Source organism: Mchenga conophoros, linkage group LG6, assembly GCF_057382185.1.
Source record: "Mchenga conophoros isolate Kocher_MC1m ecotype Shallow Benthic linkage group LG6, M_conophoros_male_GT1.1, whole genome shotgun sequence".
Lineage (NCBI taxonomy): Eukaryota > Metazoa > Chordata > Actinopteri > Cichliformes > Cichlidae > Mchenga > Mchenga conophoros.
Genome location: NC_140531.1, coordinates 18,979,424 through 18,998,868, shown reverse-complemented (window position 1 = coordinate 18,998,868; position 19,445 = coordinate 18,979,424). Strand labels below are relative to the sequence as shown.

Below are 19,445 nucleotides of genomic sequence, written 5' to 3'. Positions count from 1 at the left end.
AAATTGGAGTGAACTGAAAAGTAGGCCAAAAGTCATTTTGGATTTGTCTAAGAACGAGAAAGTTTAGATGCAGCAGTTTTAGTACATTGACATTTATTTGCAAATGATGTTAAATTAAAAGATATTTTACACATTTTAAGGTTTTCAGTAACCAAAATTTGGTTTGTACTTCAAATTCTTCCATATACACTGATTTAAAGTTACGCAAAAAAAAAAAAAAAGTTTCTTATTTCAGGAGAATTTATATCATGGTTTTGGTGTGTGGTAACTACACTAAGGTTTATAACTGTATTAATAATAATTAATGCATTAATAATAATAAAAAAACACAAGACCAAAAGTTACATGAAGATCTTTATACATGGTATGAAAAAACTAACAGAGTATAAATGTATTACAGAGTTTTGCTTTGGAAAACAGATAAAGCCACTTGATGTAATGCTTTAATGTCTACAATTACAAATGATCAGCTTTTAATTATATTATGAAAAATTAATAGCACAATTAAATAAGTATAATTTGGAAACTTTAATCAAAACAACTGGGTTACAAAGGTATTGGGAAAAAGTCACAAACTGACAAATGCTGCAGAAGTAAATATTAATAAACAGCTTTGAAAGTTTACTTTGAGGCCAGTATACTTTTTAATTTCTACACTTTTTCACTTTGGAAAATTCACAATTTTATCCTATAATTTGAAAATATTCTGTCTAGTTTGTTTTGGACTCACAATTTTTTATACCCACAAAGATTTTATCCAGACTAAACTTATATAACAGTAAACAAAGGAACCAACAACTAGGTTTTGATATTTTGGGAAACAGCCATACTTGCTCACTTGGTATACTGGTACTTTTATATCTGCACAATAAATACACACACTGGCATCTCCACTAGGTTGCTAGTACTGGGTTGGACCCCTTTTGCCTTCAGAGCTGCTTTAATTCTTTGTTGGGGAGATTTAAAAAGGAGCTGGAAATTTTCCTCACAGACTTTGGTCTATACTGACATGATAGCATCACACAGCTGCTGCATATTTGTCAGCTCACATCAATCTCCCATTCCACCACGTCCCAAATATAGTGTACTGGATTCAGATCTGCTGACTGTAGAGGTCATTCGAGCACAGCGAACTCACTGTCATGTTAAAGAAACCAGTTTGAGATGATTTGAGTTTTGTGATATGGTGTGTTATCCTGCATGAAGCAGCCATCAGAAGATGGGTACACTGCGATCCAAAAGGGACAGGGTGAGCAACACAGGTAGGCTGTGATGTGGTCTTCTGCTGCTGTAGTCCACCTGCTTCAAGGTTTGTCATGTATTTACAGATGCTCTTCTGTACACTTTGATTTTAACAAGTTGGATATTGTTGAATGTCTGACCTCTGCGATCAAGAAGGCATTTTCACCCAGAGACCTGCTGCTCAATAGATATTTTCTATTTTTTCTGACTTTTTTCTGTAAACCCTAGAGATAGTTGTGTGGGGAAAATCCCAGTAGATCAGTAGCTTCAGAAACACTCAGACCAATCCATTTAGTACCAAAAACCATTTCATGTTCAAGTTAAATCACCTTTCCTCTATATTCTGATGCTCTGTTTGAACTTTAGCAGGTCATCTTGTTCATGTCTGCATGCATCAATGCATTGAGTTGCTACCATGTGATTGATTAGGACAACCTTAATCAGTATTTTTATTCATCTTTAGGCATGAAAAAAAGATTTTTGAACTTCATTTTTTAAACGTGTATTTTTCAAATAGTTTTTTACATGACAACATCACCTTTAGAGTGAGCGGCAGGGTATGGAGTGACACATCAGTGTCCAATGTAGTGGTTTATGTGCAAGTGTACCATCAACACTGATATGAATACAAGAAAACAGTGTTTGAATAGCTGTCCACTGTAGTGACCACTATGCGTAAAAGGGTTAATGAGCAGCTGAACACAACACAATAAGATTTTATGAGCTTTATAGGGAGACTAATGGTAAAAACGTGAACTCTAGAAAAGTTTAGCTAGCTGTTTTCGGCTGCTTTCAGCTTTTTATTTCAGTATTTGCACTTGTACTCTAACTTTCTCGCTTCATTATATGCTAAAGATATGAGGGCAGTGTAAAATAAAACTAAACCCCCAATATATAAATGTAGCTTTAATTGTGCTATTTCTGAGCACAAGATCTATCAGTGCTGGTACATTAAAGTAAAAAACAGATAACGCATTAAGTAAATTTCTTGATGAAGCGAAGCTTCAGATAGGCAATGATGAGAAATATGATCATCATAACAGTCAAAGCTACATGATTCTCCCACAGACCCCAGCAGGTGTAGTCTATGCCCAGGTACTCCAGATACTGCTCTCCTGTGCATCTGAAATGAGGCATGTTCAAACTGGTCAGATATTAGAGCCACAATACAACATGTTGTTAACCAGTAAGACAGAACTGGACCAATTACTCACGTCTGGCCAGCTGTTTTCACAGTGCAGTTGGCTGTCATAGCTGACATGTTGCTGTTTCGGATTACAACCTCTTCGCAGAACCTCAGACCCACAAATTCGTTTATCTTCAAGGCCTGAACAAAGACAGCAGGTGAGGCAGAGCAGTAAATCCTTAGCAGAACAATTTAAATACAATATGGTGCGTTTGGCAGATCATTTGTTCCATTTTAAAACAATAAATGTAATGTAGCTATTCTCTTTTGGGTCTCAACTCCCTTTTCACGTATATGTTGCCATATAAAGTAATTTCCTGTTTCATTTTTAAAGTCTCTTGTCTCTTGCACGCTGTCTTTAGCTGTGCTTGTGGTCAGTTGGTCCCTAGTTTGTTGGCCTTAATCCTCTCCTTTGAGTTTGGCTCCATCTTCAAACATGACAGTTACTATACATGGGGTTTTTAAAGCGCATTATCAGTAGGCTATCCACTTGGTCATGTATGTTTGGTATAATGTGCAACACCCAACAGTTAAAATCAGAGAAGTCTGTTTAAGTCTATGCATTCAGCCATCTAACATCAAGTTTAGAGCCCAGTTCAGGTCCAACCCCAGTTCAATAAAAACACACTTACAGACAATTAAAACTAAAACTGCTAAAACATATATGTGAAGGAGGTTGTCTGTGATGTGTATTTACAGTGGGGCAAAAAAGTATTTAGTCAGCCACCGATTGTGCAAGTTCCCCCACTTAAAATGATGACAGAGGTCAGTAATTTGCACCAGAGGTACACTTCAACTGTGAGAGACAGAATGTGAAAAAAAAATCCATGAATCCACATGGTAGGATTTGTAAAGAATTTATTCGTAAATCAGGGTGGAAAATAAGTATTTGGTCACCTCAAACAAGGAAAATCTCTGGCTCTCACAGACCTGTAACGTCTTCTGTAAGACGCTTTTCTGTCCCCCACTCGTTACCTGTATGAATGGCACCTGTTTGAACTCATCATCTGTATAAAAGACACCTGTCCACAGCTTCAAACAGTCAGACTCCAAACTCCGCCATGGCCAAGACCAAAGAGCTTTCGAAGGACACCAGGAAAAGTCTTGTAGACCTGCACCAGACTGGGAAGAGTGAATCTACAATAGGCAAGCAGCTTGGTGTGAAAAAATCAACTGTGGGAGCAATCATCAGAAAATGGAAGACATACAAGACCACTGATAATCTCCCTCGATCTGGGGCTCCACGCAAGATCTCATCCCGTGGGGTCAAAATGATCATGAGAACGGTGAGCAAAGATCCCAGAACCACACGGGGGGACCTGGTGAATGACCTGCAGAGAGCTGGGACCAAAGTAACAAAGGTCACCATCAGTAACACACTACAACGGCAGGGAATCAAATCCCGCAGTGCCAGACGTGTTCCGCTGCTGAAGCCAGTGCATGTCCAGGCCCGTCTGAAGTTTGCCAGAGAGCACATGGATGATACAGCAGAGGATTGGGAGAATGTCATGTGGTCAGATGAAACCAAAGTAGAACTTTTTGGTATAAACTCAACTCGTCGTGTTTGGAGGAAGAAGAATACTGAGTTGCATCCCAAGAACACCATACCTACTGTGAAGCATGGGGGTGGAAACATCATGCTATGGGGCTGTTTTTCTGCCAAGGGGACAGGACGACTGATCCGTGTTAAGGACAGAATGAATGGGGCCATGTATCGTGAGATTTTGAGCCAAAACCTCCTTCCATCAGTGAGAACTTTGAAGATGAAACGAGGCTGGGTCTTCCAACATGACAATGATCCAAAACACACCGCCCGGGCAACAAAGGAGTGGCTCCGTAAGAAGCATTTGAAAGTCCTGGAGTGGCCTAGCCAGTCTCCAGACCTCAACCCCATAGAAAATCTGTGGCGGGAGTTGAAAGTCCGTGTTGCTCGGCGACAGCCCCAAAACATCACTGCTCTCGAGAAGATCTGCATGGAGGAATGGGCCAAAATACCAGCTACTGTGTGTGCAAACCTGGTAAAGACCTATAGTAAACGTTTGACCTCTGTTATTGCCAACAAAGGTTATGTTACAAAGTATTGAGTTGTATTTTTGTTGTTGACCAAATACTTATTTTCCACCCTGATTTACGAATAAATTCTTTACAAATCCTACCATGTGGATTCATGGATTTTTTTTTCACATTCTGTCTCTCACAGTTGAAGTGTACCTCTGGTGCAAATTACTGACCTATGTCATCATTTTAGGTGGGGGAACTTGCACAATCGGTGGCTGACTAAATACTTTTTTGCCCCACTGTATTTCATTGAGGTGATAACCTCTGTCTGAATTTTGAATTGTTTCTGCTACTTTCTCTATATATCTGCATCGTCTGCTGTCAAAACCTTTAATGCTGACTTACTGCAAGACCATAACGAGGAATACTAAAGTACTTCAGCCAAGCCAACCAGTCTTTGGTGCTGGGTAGATTCACCAGGAGTCCTGAAAAAATCTAGCAGACACAAAGTCAGTTTAGATGTCTTTTTTCTGGAGGGTAGAGCTGACATAACACGACTTACAAACACATCTAAATGTTTCAAAGTCCAGATGCAGGATGTTAATAGTCTCACGGGAGCTTTTACTATCAGACAGTAAAACGTAGATGAATAACTGTCTATTGTTCATTATAATATACGGATAATATAATATATCTGTGTTGCTTATAGAGACTTAGTCAGATATAGATTCAATAGTCAATGTTTTCTGGAAAATTTTGCTATTGATTAAGAAATCAATCAACAATCATTTAAAATGCACTTACTGGCCACTTCATTAGGCATTGCCGTTCTTATACTTAATTTGTCAACCCCGTAGTAGCAACTTGGTGCATTTAAGCAAGTACACAAGGTCAAGAAGACCTGCTGAAGTTCAAACTGAGCATCAGAATGGGAAAGAAAGGTGATTGAAGTGAATTTTTGCCCACACAGCAATCTCAAAAAATGAGAAAATATCCAGTGAATGGCAGGTCTGGGTGAAAATGCTTTGTTGATGCCAAAAGTAAAAGGAGAATGGTCAGACTGCTCTGAGCAGGCAACAGCAACCAACTCGTGACAGTCCAAGTGTGCAGAAGAGCATCTCTGAATGCACGACACATCAAACCTTGAATAAGACCACACCCCAGCATAGCCGACCATCTCCATCCCTTTATAACCACATCTGATGTTAAAGTGACCAGTGAGTTTATGTCATCAGTGAGTCTTCTGTTTAAAATGTCTCATTTCTTTTTTTTAAAAAACCCTAAAGTTGCCTAAAACAAAAAACGGAGATGTCATCTTTACTCCTTCTCCCTTCCAACTTATTTATGTGGGTCATGGGGTTGCTGTATCTCTTACCATCATGAAGACAAAGGTGATGGTCATGAGGATGTTGGCAAGAGCCACGACACTCTGGTCAGCTGAGATGGCCATGGTCATGGCTGTGGCTGTGTAAGCCACCAGAGTCACCGTCAGCATGAAGACAAAAAAGGCTTCTGCTGTGGATTTGAGCCCTGGTTGGACACACAGTTTTGTGCGCTTTTACACACTGATGCCATTTATTTAAATTTAAATGCAAAAATTAAAATAGATAAATAGATAAAAGTCTCACCAATCAAAAAATAGACAACACAGCTGAAGATAACAGAGGTGACGGTGCGCAGAGCGATATCAGACAGGATCTTAGAAAGGAAGTAGACAGACACTCTGTAGTAGCCGCTGATGTACTCGTGCCTGTCACGAGAGAAACACATAAAGCAACAGTTCAATCTAGAGTCACACACACACGTATACGGCGTCCTGATGGAGAACTTACACAAAGAGTTTCCTCTCAGTGATGAAGAGCTCGGCAGCAGACACAGTACTGAAACACTGGTTGGTAGTGATGAAGAAGAGGGCGCCCATCCTGGAGCAATCAGAAAAGCAAAAGTCTGGTCACTGGGGGTCATGTGATTGTTGGGTTTTTCTCTGTAGGTATTATTGTAGGGTCTACCTTGGAATAGAAAGCGCTTTGAGGCGACTGTTTTTGTAATTTGGTGCTGTATAAATAAAGTTGGAATTGGAACCTCTCAGACAGCACAACACTTAAAGTGCACGCTATCCGGTTGTTCAGTGATGACGCGACAAATCCTACTTCCGGGTCTAAAGTAGTCTGCGTTTAATATGGCTTTTGTGTTGTTAACATGTTTAATGTTATGTATTTTCTTATATTTGATCTCAAAAAGCTCCTAAAACAGTCAGTGATCACTGTTGACCTCCCTCGGCTTTTATTACTGCTAATCATTTATTTAAGCTCAGTTTTTAAAACCTTAGGATGTAACTACAGCCCAGCCCATGCAGCAGTATATGACTGACTAACCTCGTATTGTGGATGGATTATCTCAGTTGTTCTCCTGGCTGAAGTTTGGTCCTTTTACAGCATCCTGCCATGCGATTACATTTGTTCCTGACCACCGAGAACACTCACGGTAACTTTTATCGAGTGGAAAAAAAGTTAACTTGTTTATATTATGCTAACATAGCTGTGTCGCTAGCGGTCACGTAGCACATCATTATATACCAGCTAGCCCAACTTCAGTAACCCTACAAACGTCACTGCTGTTTAGTTTCCTGTCTTCATTTATGCTGGAAGTGATAACAGAGCTGTACGTTTTAATTTGTTTCCAAAACCCCGCAGTCAGGACATGCTATATTGTATTTAGATAGAAGCTAGCGAGCTAACTCCCTGCTAACTTCTAACTCCGTTAAATGTCATAAATTCCGTTTTCATGGATGCCTGGATGTTAAACGCAATTGTTACACCTGGTAGAGCAGAACGCTGATCATTTTATTAAAGATGAAAGACTTTAGACAGTTTTTCAACTCTCAGTAATGCCATAGTGATCGTTTGATATATGGACCTGCAGCGGAGTTTAGGTCCAGACACTGCTAGTGACGTCAGACTGAACAACCGGATACTCAAAAAGAGACTGCACAGATAAGACCTGTATAGGATGCTTGCCAGGAAAAGTCTTAGAAAAAAAATAACATGAGACTCCAACCTGTCAATCAACACAGAAGCAAAGACACAGCTTTGTGCAAAAGTCTTGAGCCACTCCTCATTTCCTTATATTTTGCCTTCAAAGAGCCAGAGTTTCTTGAGCAATAGTTCTCCAGATCTTCTGAAGGTCTTTCAGAAAGCCTGGGGAACTATTGGAGCCCAGACTTCGTCATTATAATGTTGACAGAGAACAGAACAAAAGCCAGCCAACATCCAAAGACCTTTGAATGTCCGTCAAGAAGCCCGGAAAACTATCCCCAAAGATAACTTAAAGAAATGGTAAGAAAGCTTGCCTAAAGGAGTTCAGGCTGTGTAGAAGAATAATGGTAGTCAGACCAAATATTGACTTTTCAGTATGGGGAATTGTACAAACTCTGTACAGGAATATACTGTATGGAGTTTGCACAAATCACTGTACTTATTTCACATTTTCTTAGCAAAACATAAAGAAGTGAGTGGCGGCTCAAGAATTTCAGCACAGTACTGAACTGTTAAGAAAACAGTCATGTTCAGAGCAGAATAAAGACTAAAGATCTTACATACTGTAACGTGACCTTTGAAAACTTGAAAATGTTTGCAGTAGTTTGTCACCGATGTCCTGAGCACAGACTCCCAATCTGAGCAATATTTCACACGACTCCTCACAAATTTCTTTTGCGTTTGTTTCTAGGTTTTTTCCCTCATTGCTGATTTTCCTACGCTGACTGTTGATGCTGATTGTTGTTGCCCCAATATTAGCCCCTACACCAAGCAAAGATGAAGGAGGGGTGAGAAACTTGAGACATTTAAGCCACGTACGGGCTGTCTGCCATTCTGCATGTGCACTGACCTTGAATATAATCACATTAGGTCCCTGTACACTACTGAACGGAAAAAGGGAGACCACTGAGGTCTCTGATGGGCTTCGCTGGACTTGCGAGTACCAGGTTGTGCCCAATAAAAAACGGTAAGAAGATTAACCGAGCGGGAATTACCTTTCACACTTTTTCACCAGAAGCGGTCACTGACCTGAACATTTATGGGGAAACATGTTGCCTTTAGCGTGTAAACGCATAGTATTAAAAAATAAAAACAAAACAACCTAAAACGAAACAATAAAAGAAGTCCAGTTTAAAACAATGGCTTACTAATAAAAATAAATGCTACTAAAGCTACTAATTTAAACATTTGCCCATCGATATAGATTTTTTGTAGTTGCAGCGCATTAAAAAAGAGTTTTGGGGTTTACATATTGTGGAAAACATCATCTATAAAATATGTAGAGTCCAAACAATTAATAAATTGCTTATTAGTAATTTTCCTCACGAATGCTGCTGGATTCGCTTAGTTTGCTGACATGAGGCACACACAAGAAATCTGGAAAGAGGGAAGCAAAGACACACTGTGTCTTCAAGTGAAGTACCATGCTAAAGAAAGACACTCTACAAACTGGCAACCCAAATGTTATTTTACAGGCTTAAGCGATCAACGAAGCATTACTAAACCAAGCCATGAATATAGCTTAAACATTTTAGCGTCAAATCTTAGGTTGACATTTTTCATGTTAGCTGACTGGTTTGTAGTCTTAAATGAACCTTTTACAAGTGTATTAAACCCATATCTGAACCACATCGCTGCGTCTCACACCCCGACTATGGAGGCGAAGGACTTTCTCGAGCATTTTTTAAGCTGCATTGTTCACTCACACGTGCCAACATTTCCTCTAAATCAGATGGTTTACTGCGATAACTGCAAGACCCGATGGGGAAGTAACAGTCATACTGCAGTAACAGGCCGAGGGCTGTGTTAATGTGACAGTTAATAAAAACATCGATTTTATAAGAGTATGTTGAGGTATTTATTGGCCTGCAGACGATGAGAGACAAAAGGAATTTTGCTGTGTGAGCTTTACATTATTACATGCATTTCATGGAGTGCCATATGTATTAAACCAGCTAAATTACACCGATGTAATAAGTATTATAAGTGAGAGCGATTAGCTGATTAGCTGCTGTGGCATTTAGACAATAGGAATGCTTTAAATAAACAAATAACACACAACATTAAAATGATCAAAGTACAAATTATTTAGCCATGAAGATGTTTTTTTTTTTTGGAGATGACAGCAGGACAGTCACATTACATACTCAGAACATTTTGTAAAATATTATTATGTGACTCCAGCTCACTGTTGAGAGCAGTTCTCTCACCTGTTCTGAATACCACTCTGATCATCTTTGACCCCAAAGAAAATGGCTCCCACGATGAGAGCGAGGAAAACGTTGACTCCCAGCTGCGTAAGAGATTTAGACAACGTGATGACTTCTGTGCCTACAACATACACATTCAATATGTTGTTATATAAAAAACCTTAAAACCTCCTGAAGTCCAGTTTAATCCAAACTGGTAAGTTTGGATTAAACTGGTAAGTTTAATCCAAACTTGAATTTAGTTTATGGAAAAACTAAATTAAACTTTTGGGGGTAAAAAACAAAACAAAAACATGGGTACAAAGGACTGAAGTGAGCAGAAAATGCTAAGGTTATGTCCTCCTGAACTGATCCTGGGGTGAGATGACTGAATGGAGGGGGAAAAAGGTGAAAGCAAGACATGTTTTAAGCTGAAACTATTTACAGGTTATGACAGGACTAAGCGGTTCCCAGGGTGAAGGGATAAGCCAGTAAGGTTGAGCCTTTTTCACCTCATTCCCCTCAGTCCCTCATGTGGAAGCTGGGCAGCGGCGGGATAGGTCATGATGCCATCATGTGATGACTCCCACACCGGGGCCAAGGGGCTTTGGCTAGATATGATATCAGTTCAGGTTCAGGCCCAAAGAGGCAGGAGTGGGGTCACAACAGTCACCAAAGCTGATTACAGCACCCACGCCACCAAGGAACCTTCTCGAAGGATTATTTTTGACTTATTTAGGACCAATTAGCTGTTAATAATTCTTAAAGTGAGGAGACTTCTGACAGCATTTTGCCGCCATGGGGCGACTAATGGGGGCATAAAGGTGACCCCTCTAACACGCTGCGTATCCTGCTCACGATGATGGGGCCAATACAATGTACACTGTTAAAAAAAAACATTAAAAAACGGTAATATTCTGGCAGCTGGGGCGCCAAAATACTACCGTAAAATAACAAAAAATAACTTCCTCATAAAAATACGGTTATTTCCAGTAATGACAATACAGTTTGTTGCGCTAATTTTACATGGGATCTTGCCTTTTCAAGTGATCTTAAACATTAAATTAGGAACATGTTAATGTGATTAAACAATGAAATTATCTATAAATAGGGAAAAAAAACAAATCCTAAAAAACGGTAATATTCCGGCAATCATGAATATTATGTTGTATTACATTACAGTGATTTAACGTTAATTTACATTCAAAATGTGAATTCACAGTCTATTTACGTAACGTTAATGATATTCTAGAAGAACAGAACAAAACTGTAAAATGCACAGTAAAATACTTTCATATTAGGATTTTTTCCTACAGTGCTCCATACCCGCGACCTTGTAGTTGTTAGTTCACATTCATTGGCCGATGCTTAGCGTCATGTTATTATGTGTCCCAACATCCAATGGCATGTCACATTGTTTTCATGGCCACACCCTCACCCAGGTGCAGAGGCCTATTTCTGTTCAGGAATGTTGTGAATACTTTGAGATTTATATTAATTGCAATTCCTACCTCTACATTTATTTTTTTAAATATATAATGAGCACAGCGTGGCCGGGCAATGTTTTATATGTTTTTTTTGTTTGTTTTTATTTCTATTAATTATATTTTCACTTGTTACCTCTGAATTATTGAATCAGACCTAGATGACATGAAATTTTCAGCAAAATTATAATTCAAATACTCCTTTAATTATTGATTATTCTCATTAATTTTCTATCATTTTATATATTTTTCCATAGTATTACATTTGAATTTAACAGATCATTCTCTCACATAACAGACAAATATTTGTGAAATTATGATACATTTCTGAATGTATTTTTACAATCTAAATATACATATGTACAAAAAATATATATTTAAAAAACAAGTAAATTGTGTTTTACTATATTTACAGTGATGTTATGTTATTTTACCTTTGACATGTAAAATCACAGTCTACCTATGTAAATTTCATGATATTCTAGAAAGACAGTACAAAACTGTAAAATATACAGTAAGATACTTTGACATTACTATTTTTTGGAACAGTGTATGCTTTTATTTTTAAACATACTTAAGTTTAAACCTGTCACTAATTAACTATTTAAAGTTACCCATATAGCTACAAAAAAGTTGGTAAAAGTCTTCACCAGCTAATGAGCTTTATGTTCAGCTGACAGACACGAGAGTGGCACTGACCGACGTCTGAAAGTCGAACGCGTGCCCTAAAAGACGATGGTGTACGTGCTTACCTGGGCCACAGATGTTTGGGGGTTCAACATGAGGTTCTGAAATGTTCTGTGAAGGACCCATCGTAGCTGGTGAAAGAACGAGCTGTTGTAGGTGATGGTGCGGGACTTTGGGAGGGACCCACAGCGCTTATCTTTAACAATGCGTTCCAGTTCGGCTCGTGTGTTGCTGGAGTAACCGCTGTTCCTGTACTCATCCACCAGGCGCTCCTCGATGCTCTGCCTGGAGCTACTGAGCTCCTTGAAGTCCAAATCTGTTCACAAATACAAAAAAACCCACTCAGTTATATTTTATGTTCATAGCACCAATTCACTCTGGCACTTTATATACAGATTTGACTCTAGAATAGAGTTAATGGTCGACTATGTACACCCCACGATTCAACAGCTTGTAGAACCCCCTTTAGCAGCCACGACTTCAGCTGTTTTCTACATGACTTTATCAAAATCTCCCATGGATGTGAAGGAATCCCTGATTTTTTCTGCTTAAGTTTTCACGTGAAATTTTTTCACTTGCAGAAAATGTTAACAAAAATTAAGGCGTTATGAGGTCCAGTAAAAACCATCTGTGTTCCTGTTTTACTCTGTCAACTCTAATTTGTGCGTTTGACATGTTGTTCTAATCACTATAAATGTCAAATTTAAAACACTTTAAATAACTTGTTAATAAAAAGTTCCAGGTAAAAATACTGTATCTTCTTTATTGTATCGTGCCTTTTTGTGGATGTTGCAAAATCAAAGAAAAATGCAAAGAAATGGGCACATTTGCACAGGATATGTTTGTTTGTTGTTATTCTATTAAACCAGGAGATGTGATACAAACTTGACTGAATATTCATAGTTGGTTAATTATGCCGCTACCTTCAGAGCCGTGCACTTTGGTCATTGCTGTGGCGGTGAAGTCTCCGTTAATCACATCCAAAAAGAAGTCAGCTGGGTTGTTGTGGGCCTCGCAGGCATAGCCTTGAACACAAATCACAATGTTGCAGCTCAATATCAAAGCAAATCCTATACATATAGTGACCCTGCAGCTTTTTTAGAAGCTGCACATCCATCTACATTTATTTACTTCATAAATTTAAGAAAACTGTAAAGAAGTGTCTTGTGATGTTACTGTTTAGTCAGTGTAATCACCGATGTTGGCAAAGTAGTCCAAAGCGTTTGGTGCTGGTCCATGGTACACCATTTTACCACCGACCAACAGTGTGAGAGTGTCAAACAGTCTGTAGATGGAGTAGCGAGGTTGGTGGATGGACATAATTATGGTTCTACCATGACTCGCCATTCTGAAAAGACACATAACACAGTAAAAAATCAATAGGCACCACAATAAATTGATCTAAATAAAGTAGAAGCAAACAGCAGCAGTTTTCCTGCTGTAATTCTTCTATGTAAAGTGATAAGCTTCTGTTTAAAGTTAACCAAACTCCAGAATTTAGCTTGAAACACTTTTAAAAATTCTTTAAAGGCCAGAAGCTCAAGATTTTACTTTACTTTAAAGAAATCTGAGAAATTAGAGAGAGTCCGGGCTTTCTCACCTTTTCAGCAGGAGCAGGACAGAGTTAGCAGTGCTTGCGTCTAGCCCGGTGGTTGGTTCATCCAGAAATAGGACAGCAGGATCGATGATCAGCTCCATGCCGATGTTTGTCCTCTTTCTCTCTCCTCCTGAGATTCCTCGGGTCATCTGCGTGCCCACCTGAGGAACAAAAAAAACACCAACAAAACACAACGGGAATCGCTGAAAACGAGCTTCATCTGCCGGGGCAGGCTGCTTGTTAGAGGACAGGTGAGTGACAGGCTGTGATTATCTGCAGCACCTTGGAGTCAGCCACTTCGGTGAGACCCAGTTCTTTAATGAGGTGATTGACTCGAGCCTCCTTCTCGACCTGAGGCACGGAGACGTGCAGTCGCAGAGCGGCAGAAAAACGCAGATTCTCCCTCACGGTCAGGGTGCCCATGACCACATCTTCCTAGCAGGGAGACCAAAGCTTGATCAAAGGTCACAAACTGAAAAGCTATTTTGTAGTTATCATTTCCACAAATCCTTAAGGGAAACAACCAGAAACAAGACGGAGTTCACTGCCTCACTGCAAGAAGGAGTGAACCTCGGCAGGGTTTGCAGGTTTTTCTGGGAGGTCTAAGCCTGCCTGCCTGTCTTCTCTAAGGACACTTGCACAAAATATTTCTCATCTCAAGAGTTTCTTCTTAAAAGAGGTCTAACACAAACACAAACAATCTCAGCACTATGTTTAATGTTTAAAGGCCAACCTCTGTGTGTTAAGTTGGTTTTACAGCCTACAACATTTGCTTTGCTCTCAGACGCAGCGTCTAAGAGAAAGTCAAAGCTCTCAGCTTTTTCTGCATGAAAGCTTAAAGAAACCAGTCGAGGCCGGCCAATGCGTCACTGAAAAAGACCCCAAAACAAAAAATAAGTAGTGAAAAGCCAGTTTACACGTTGCTTAACTTAACACCTAAAGAGAGCTGCATTAAGTACGTAGAAAATAAACCAGAGAATGACTCCGACTTACAGTGCTTAACAAGTTTATTAGACCAAAACACAATTTAAGTTTTATCCCACAGCTGTTCTAAATTAAAAGCACTGCTAATTATCAAAAGCAATTCTTATGTTTCTGTAATGATTAACCCACCAGCATCCATACACTGTTTAATTGAAAGGATTTATTTTAATGTTAACATATATTTATCTGTCCTATCCACAATTTTTCCAATTTAACATTTTACAAAAAAGCTGATTTTTTTATTTTTATTTTTTAGAATTACAGGTTTTTTTTTACTAGTGCTCCTAAACAGAAAAAAAAAAATTTCGCGATTGACGCTCAATTAATTCCTGACTTCTCAGAGACGACTAGAGTGCCGGCTCAAATTTGGGTATAAAAATGTAAATTCAGCTGTTATTTACCTGATAAATAGTAACATAATGTGTAGTTTTGAACAAATTTTTGATAGATTTCTAAAATATTTGTGGCAGGTGGTATCAAGCATTTGTTAAGCACTGTACATTTATCAAATAAATATATTTCAAAACATAATATCACTATATCCATATCAGTGCATCTGAGTGGATATAAAATGGTTAATATGAGCTATTTAAAGAAATACAAATTTACCTGGACGACATAGCCAGAGAGGCACTTAAAGTTTGGAGGCTGTGGGGCTCCATCAATGAGAACTTCACCCGAGAGACCTGCGGGATCCTTCCTCGCAGCCAGAATATCCAAGAATCTCAAAGAAAAAGAGCAAAGAAAAATTCTACAGATATCCAAAACAAAAATTAAGGTAATTATTTCAAGATTATATACAATTACGTCCATAAGTATTCAGACAATGTCATTTGAATTCAACGGGCCTAAAAATATCACATTAACTGTTTAGGAATTGCAGGCCTTTTATGCATAAATACCCCATTTTTAAAGGTTCAAAAATAATTAACAAGACGTTTCGTGGCTAGGTGAGGCTCTTTCCCTCATAATTTCAACTGACAAATGAAGCAGACGTAATATCTGAAGTCAGCTCAAAGTATTATGAGCTGACAGAAGGTTTAATAAACAGTCCAGTTTAACTCTCTCAAGGCAGGCGTTGCAGATTTGCAACAGTTAAAAGCTAACAACCTGATTACCCCACATACATATTTTATGAGGTTTTTTTTTACTCAGAAGTACCACTGCAGGTATTCTTTTGTGCATTAGCAACAAAAACTTAATTTGAGCCTGAGAGGGTTAAAAAAATCATGGTTCAAGCTTTACAGGGTTAAGAGCGGCCAAATGAAACACTTGGTTGGTTCCTAAAAACAATGAATCCACTGCCCAGTATTACGACGACTAAAGTGCTGAATTAGTTCTATGGGTCACCGCATCTAACCAAGTGAAGAGCACTATGATCAAGAGACGCTTTCATGAATACAGAGCGTTTACTACAAGGTGCAAACCTCTGGTTACACATCTACAAGAGCTCGCACAGTTCAGGAAAAAAAACCTTGGAAAAATGAAACCAAGATGAACGCGTACCAGTATGAACAGAAGAGAAAACAATGGTGAAGGAGAGAAAATGCTCATGATCCAAAGCACAACCCACCCTCTGTCAAACATGTCAGATGGCTGTTCACAGCAAATGCGATACTTACTTGTACTGCTTGTATTACTGTTTGTTCAATCACATATTGATTAATTGATTTATACTGTAATAAGATAATAATACAATGATTTATAGACCTAACTGTATTTTTGAAAACTGAAGTAGTACTCACGAAGATTTTCCACTTCCAGTAGGTCCAAGAATAGCATTCAGACCAGGTCTCATAATCCCACTGCGAGACAGTGACACAGGCAAAAAGAGTGTAATGATTTAATAATGAAAAAAGAAACTCAAATACTGGGACACATATTTGCTTATGTTTCCAATTATAAATGTTTTTTCTTAGATTTTTACTGTATCAGTTTTATGCCACAGACACAAAGCATGTGAATCAAAGTAGTTAATATGGTCCTTAGACACATGCTGAAATGAACTACTTTTATTAAATGAATCAGCCCTCCCAATCCCATTTAAAGTAATATTCATGAATGGATTTTACAGCAAATACAGATATCATATCATTTTTTTTTAAAAAGTAACAATTTAAAGAACTTCAGAGACTTCAGAAAGCACGGAGTGAGTCAGTGATTTAAAACAGAGTTGAAGACTGAATTAAGGTCTGGCGGTGGATCACGTGACGCTGTTTAATTCGTTTCCCTGGCAGACTGCTCTTTAGTGCATTTGAGAGATTATATGCAAGAAACCATGCTTAATATCATATAATTAACACTGTGGCAGGAAAAAGGTTCCCCCCCCAAAAAAACTTGTGTGAAATGATTCATTCTTCCATGGGAAACGTCAGCTGTATTTAATACCATCAGAAAGGAACTGCAAGGGTCTATTCACTATTGTCCCACTTTGTACTGGACTGACATGGAAAACAAAAGAAAAAAAGCAAGACGACACCCCCCAAAATTAAAAGAAATCTAAAACAGTCAGTGCAATAAAATTCAAAAGGATTCATTTGGCATTTTTTCTGAAATTCAACAAAGTAAAAATCATAAGATTTCTACTGTTTAATGGGGTTCTGTGCATGTTCAGCTAGCTTAAGCAGAGGGGAAATAATTTTAAAAAAACAGGTATTAAATGTTTTACAGGTTTTCTGCTGCACTTATCAAGTGAGCAAATCATAGCTCTGCAGGTTAATATCTGTAAATTCATGTGCGCGTAGTGTGTGAGTGATGAGAAAACGGAGGAAAGCGAGGGAGAAGGTGACAGAGCGGAGAAAGACAAAGAGACTGACTTGAGGTCCACCAGTATTTCCTTGGAGAGGATCTTTCTTTTGCAGAGGAAGCCGCTCTGCTGCTGCACTTTGTACTGGATGTTGTGGAAGCTCACGGTGGAACCGCACCGCTGTTTCGTCCCGTCCACGCCCGTGCCGACCTTTGACACGGCCATCCCGTTAGTACCGATGTCTTCTATCATTGCAATGTTGATGTGACTGGTTTTCTCCATCATCCTCTGCTGCAACCAAAAACACAGAATTTTATACATGAAAGAGAAACGCTGTTACTTTACTAAAGGCACAGACTGATCAGTATGGTGATAAGGATCGCTTTGAAGTGGTGTTAAGGTTTCCACCTCTTGAATACCTGCTGGATGCAAATCACTTTTTGAAGCAATAATCCTAAAATCAGCATAGTTATCAGCTGTTTTAACCATCCTGAGAGTCTCACTTAAATAATAAACACCTGCAAAAGTGGTAAACAACAAGATAGTAACTAAATGTTCATTGCCAAAGGAGGCATTAGCTCTAAATTTTATAAAGCAAAAAAGATCAACATGTGGACACACATTTCTTCTAATCTACTCTAATCTAATTTAATTTTGAAGTTGTAAGTTTAAATGCAGGCTAAGGCTGGTATTCTACGGCTTCGAAGGGATAAACTGATAAGGATAAATAAATACAACAAATAAAAATCCTGGAATTTAAGGAACAGTGGACTTTTCACTGCATTACTCGGGGATGACATGCTGGACAACACTGTAAGCTTAATATTTCTAAACACATTTATGAGGGTGCTCGACTCAAAGGACATGTCCACTATTTATTTTAACTTGTATTAATTTAGAGGACTAAAGATGTACTGAAACGTATTGATGTGCTTTACTATTATTATTATTATTATTGGGAACAAAGTACAGTTTTTAAATCCACACGTTGTTTCTGTGGCACGCGCTGCTCTTTATAGCAGTGTTTTGTGTTTGAGCTCACGTGTTAAAGAAAGAAAAAAAAACACAGCAGGTATATGAGTGGACAAGAATATTATAGCTATGTAAAACACGTGACCTCGGTGATTTACACTCCATGGGTCAAACCTGCCTGAGATAAAATTAAGGGAGTATTTCTTCTTGCGCCAATGCTAAATCAAGGCAGCAGCTGCACGTGATTTCTTGCAGACGTTAATAAATAAAATATGATTGAGGAGCTGCTGAAATCAACAGAGTGAGGAGAGAAAATATTTGTAGCTGGGACTTACCGGGCGGTGAGGATGTGAGAGGGCTGCTGCTGCAGACTGATGGCCAGCGGCAGCTCACACAAGGGTCAACCCCACTCAGGCTGGGGGAGGGAGGTGAGGCCCATCACATTTTTCACAGCTGCTCATTTTTCTTTTTTTCCGTTTTATTCATACAAAAGTTAGCCAGATAACTTCATTATAGCATTTTCTATAGTTATGCCACTTATAATAAATCAGCTTATCCCCCTTTTCCACCAGAGTTACTGGTTTCTTCCAGGAGTTGGAATATAATGAAATCTGCATCTGGCAATCTGTTGTTTAGCTACCCACTACTGTATGGGGTTACACATGAGTGCTGAGGGTCAGAACTTAATAGATTGTAGCTGAAGTAGTTAGTAGAGCATCTATCCCCTTTTAAAATGTCTAGAAATGCAGTTTAATAGTTCTGGACACTTAATTCAAGGGGTGACTGACAGATACACAGCTTACAGATTTTTAGGGGGTGGGAATTTAAATGTTAATGTATCATTGCATTGAAGTTTGCATACCTGGCTCATCTTACACAAACTTTTATCGTCAGTCAAATTAATTAAATATGTGTGGCTAACTTTAGTTTGTCACAAGAGAGAATATCTACCTGTGGCATCCTGGTAAAGTAGATGTACTGCAGTAACTTTGTGTTTGTGATACTAAAGCCCAGAGTGTGACTGTGAATGCTGGATTTCAATGCCTGCGTGTAAAAGAAAATTTATATCTGTGTCTTCATGCAACTCTTGACTAAACAGGATCAGGTTTCACAGGAGAGCATAATGGATTTATTGCACAAGATATAGTCTCTGTTAGGTTGCCAACAATCCTGTGAAGACTGTAGAGAACTATGATCCTAATTTTAGCAGCATTAGATTGCAACGGTGTGATGCTGCGTCCAGAGTTTGAAAGAGTCTGCATGTGTGCATTAGTGTGCCTATCAATTTTCAACATAAGTGCGTTAGGAAAGCGGTCTTATGTAAC

General features: G+C 38.7%; 1 protein-coding gene and 1 long non-coding RNA gene across 3 annotated transcripts; one reads left to right on the top strand and one right to left on the bottom strand.

Moving 5' to 3' along the window:
• Positions 1–21: 21 nt before the first annotated feature.
• abcg2d (ATP binding cassette subfamily G member 2 (JR blood group)) lies at positions 22–18,468 on the bottom strand. Of its 2 annotated transcripts, XM_085276626.1 has the most exons (16): positions 18,456–18,468; positions 17,219–17,439; positions 16,148–16,207; positions 15,012–15,126; positions 13,701–13,853; positions 13,422–13,579; positions 13,018–13,169; positions 12,745–12,846; positions 11,887–12,137; positions 9,672–9,754; positions 6,259–6,348; positions 6,055–6,176; positions 5,802–5,956; positions 4,832–4,921; positions 2,457–2,569; positions 22–2,365 (listed from the first exon to the last, which is right to left on the bottom strand). In XM_085276626.1, exons 2-16 carry the CDS (start codon positions 17,431–17,433, stop codon positions 2,218–2,220), a joined length of 2,007 nt encoding a protein of 668 aa, XP_085132752.1. In that variant the 5' UTR covers positions 17,434–17,439; positions 18,456–18,468; the 3' UTR covers positions 22–2,217. The 2 variants fall into 2 exon arrangements, with proteins under 2 accessions (XP_085132752.1, XP_085132751.1); XM_085276625.1 differs by lacking the exon at positions 18,456–18,468 and having other exon boundaries at positions 17,219–17,469.
• On the top strand, positions 6,639–8,861 carry LOC146572449 (uncharacterized). The gene is made up of 3 exons (XR_014892716.1): positions 6,639–6,910; positions 8,153–8,249; positions 8,332–8,861. It is a non-coding gene; the product is annotated as an uncharacterized LOC146572449 (long non-coding RNA).
• Positions 18,469–19,445: the final 977 nt, after the last annotated feature.

Coding starts and splice junctions, on each gene's coding strand:
- abcg2d (XM_085276625.1), bottom strand. CDS start 17,469: ATGTATAAAATTCTGTGTTTTTGGTTGCAGCAGAGGATGATGGAGAAA. Junction 12,847..13,017: donor GGACTACTTTGCCAACATCG/GTGATTACACTG, acceptor TTTGTGTTCAAG/GCTATGCCTGCGAGGCCCAC. Junction 6,177..6,258: donor ACTGAGAGGAAACTCTTTGT/GTAAGTTCTCCA, acceptor CTCTCGTGACAG/GCACGAGTACATCAGCGGCT.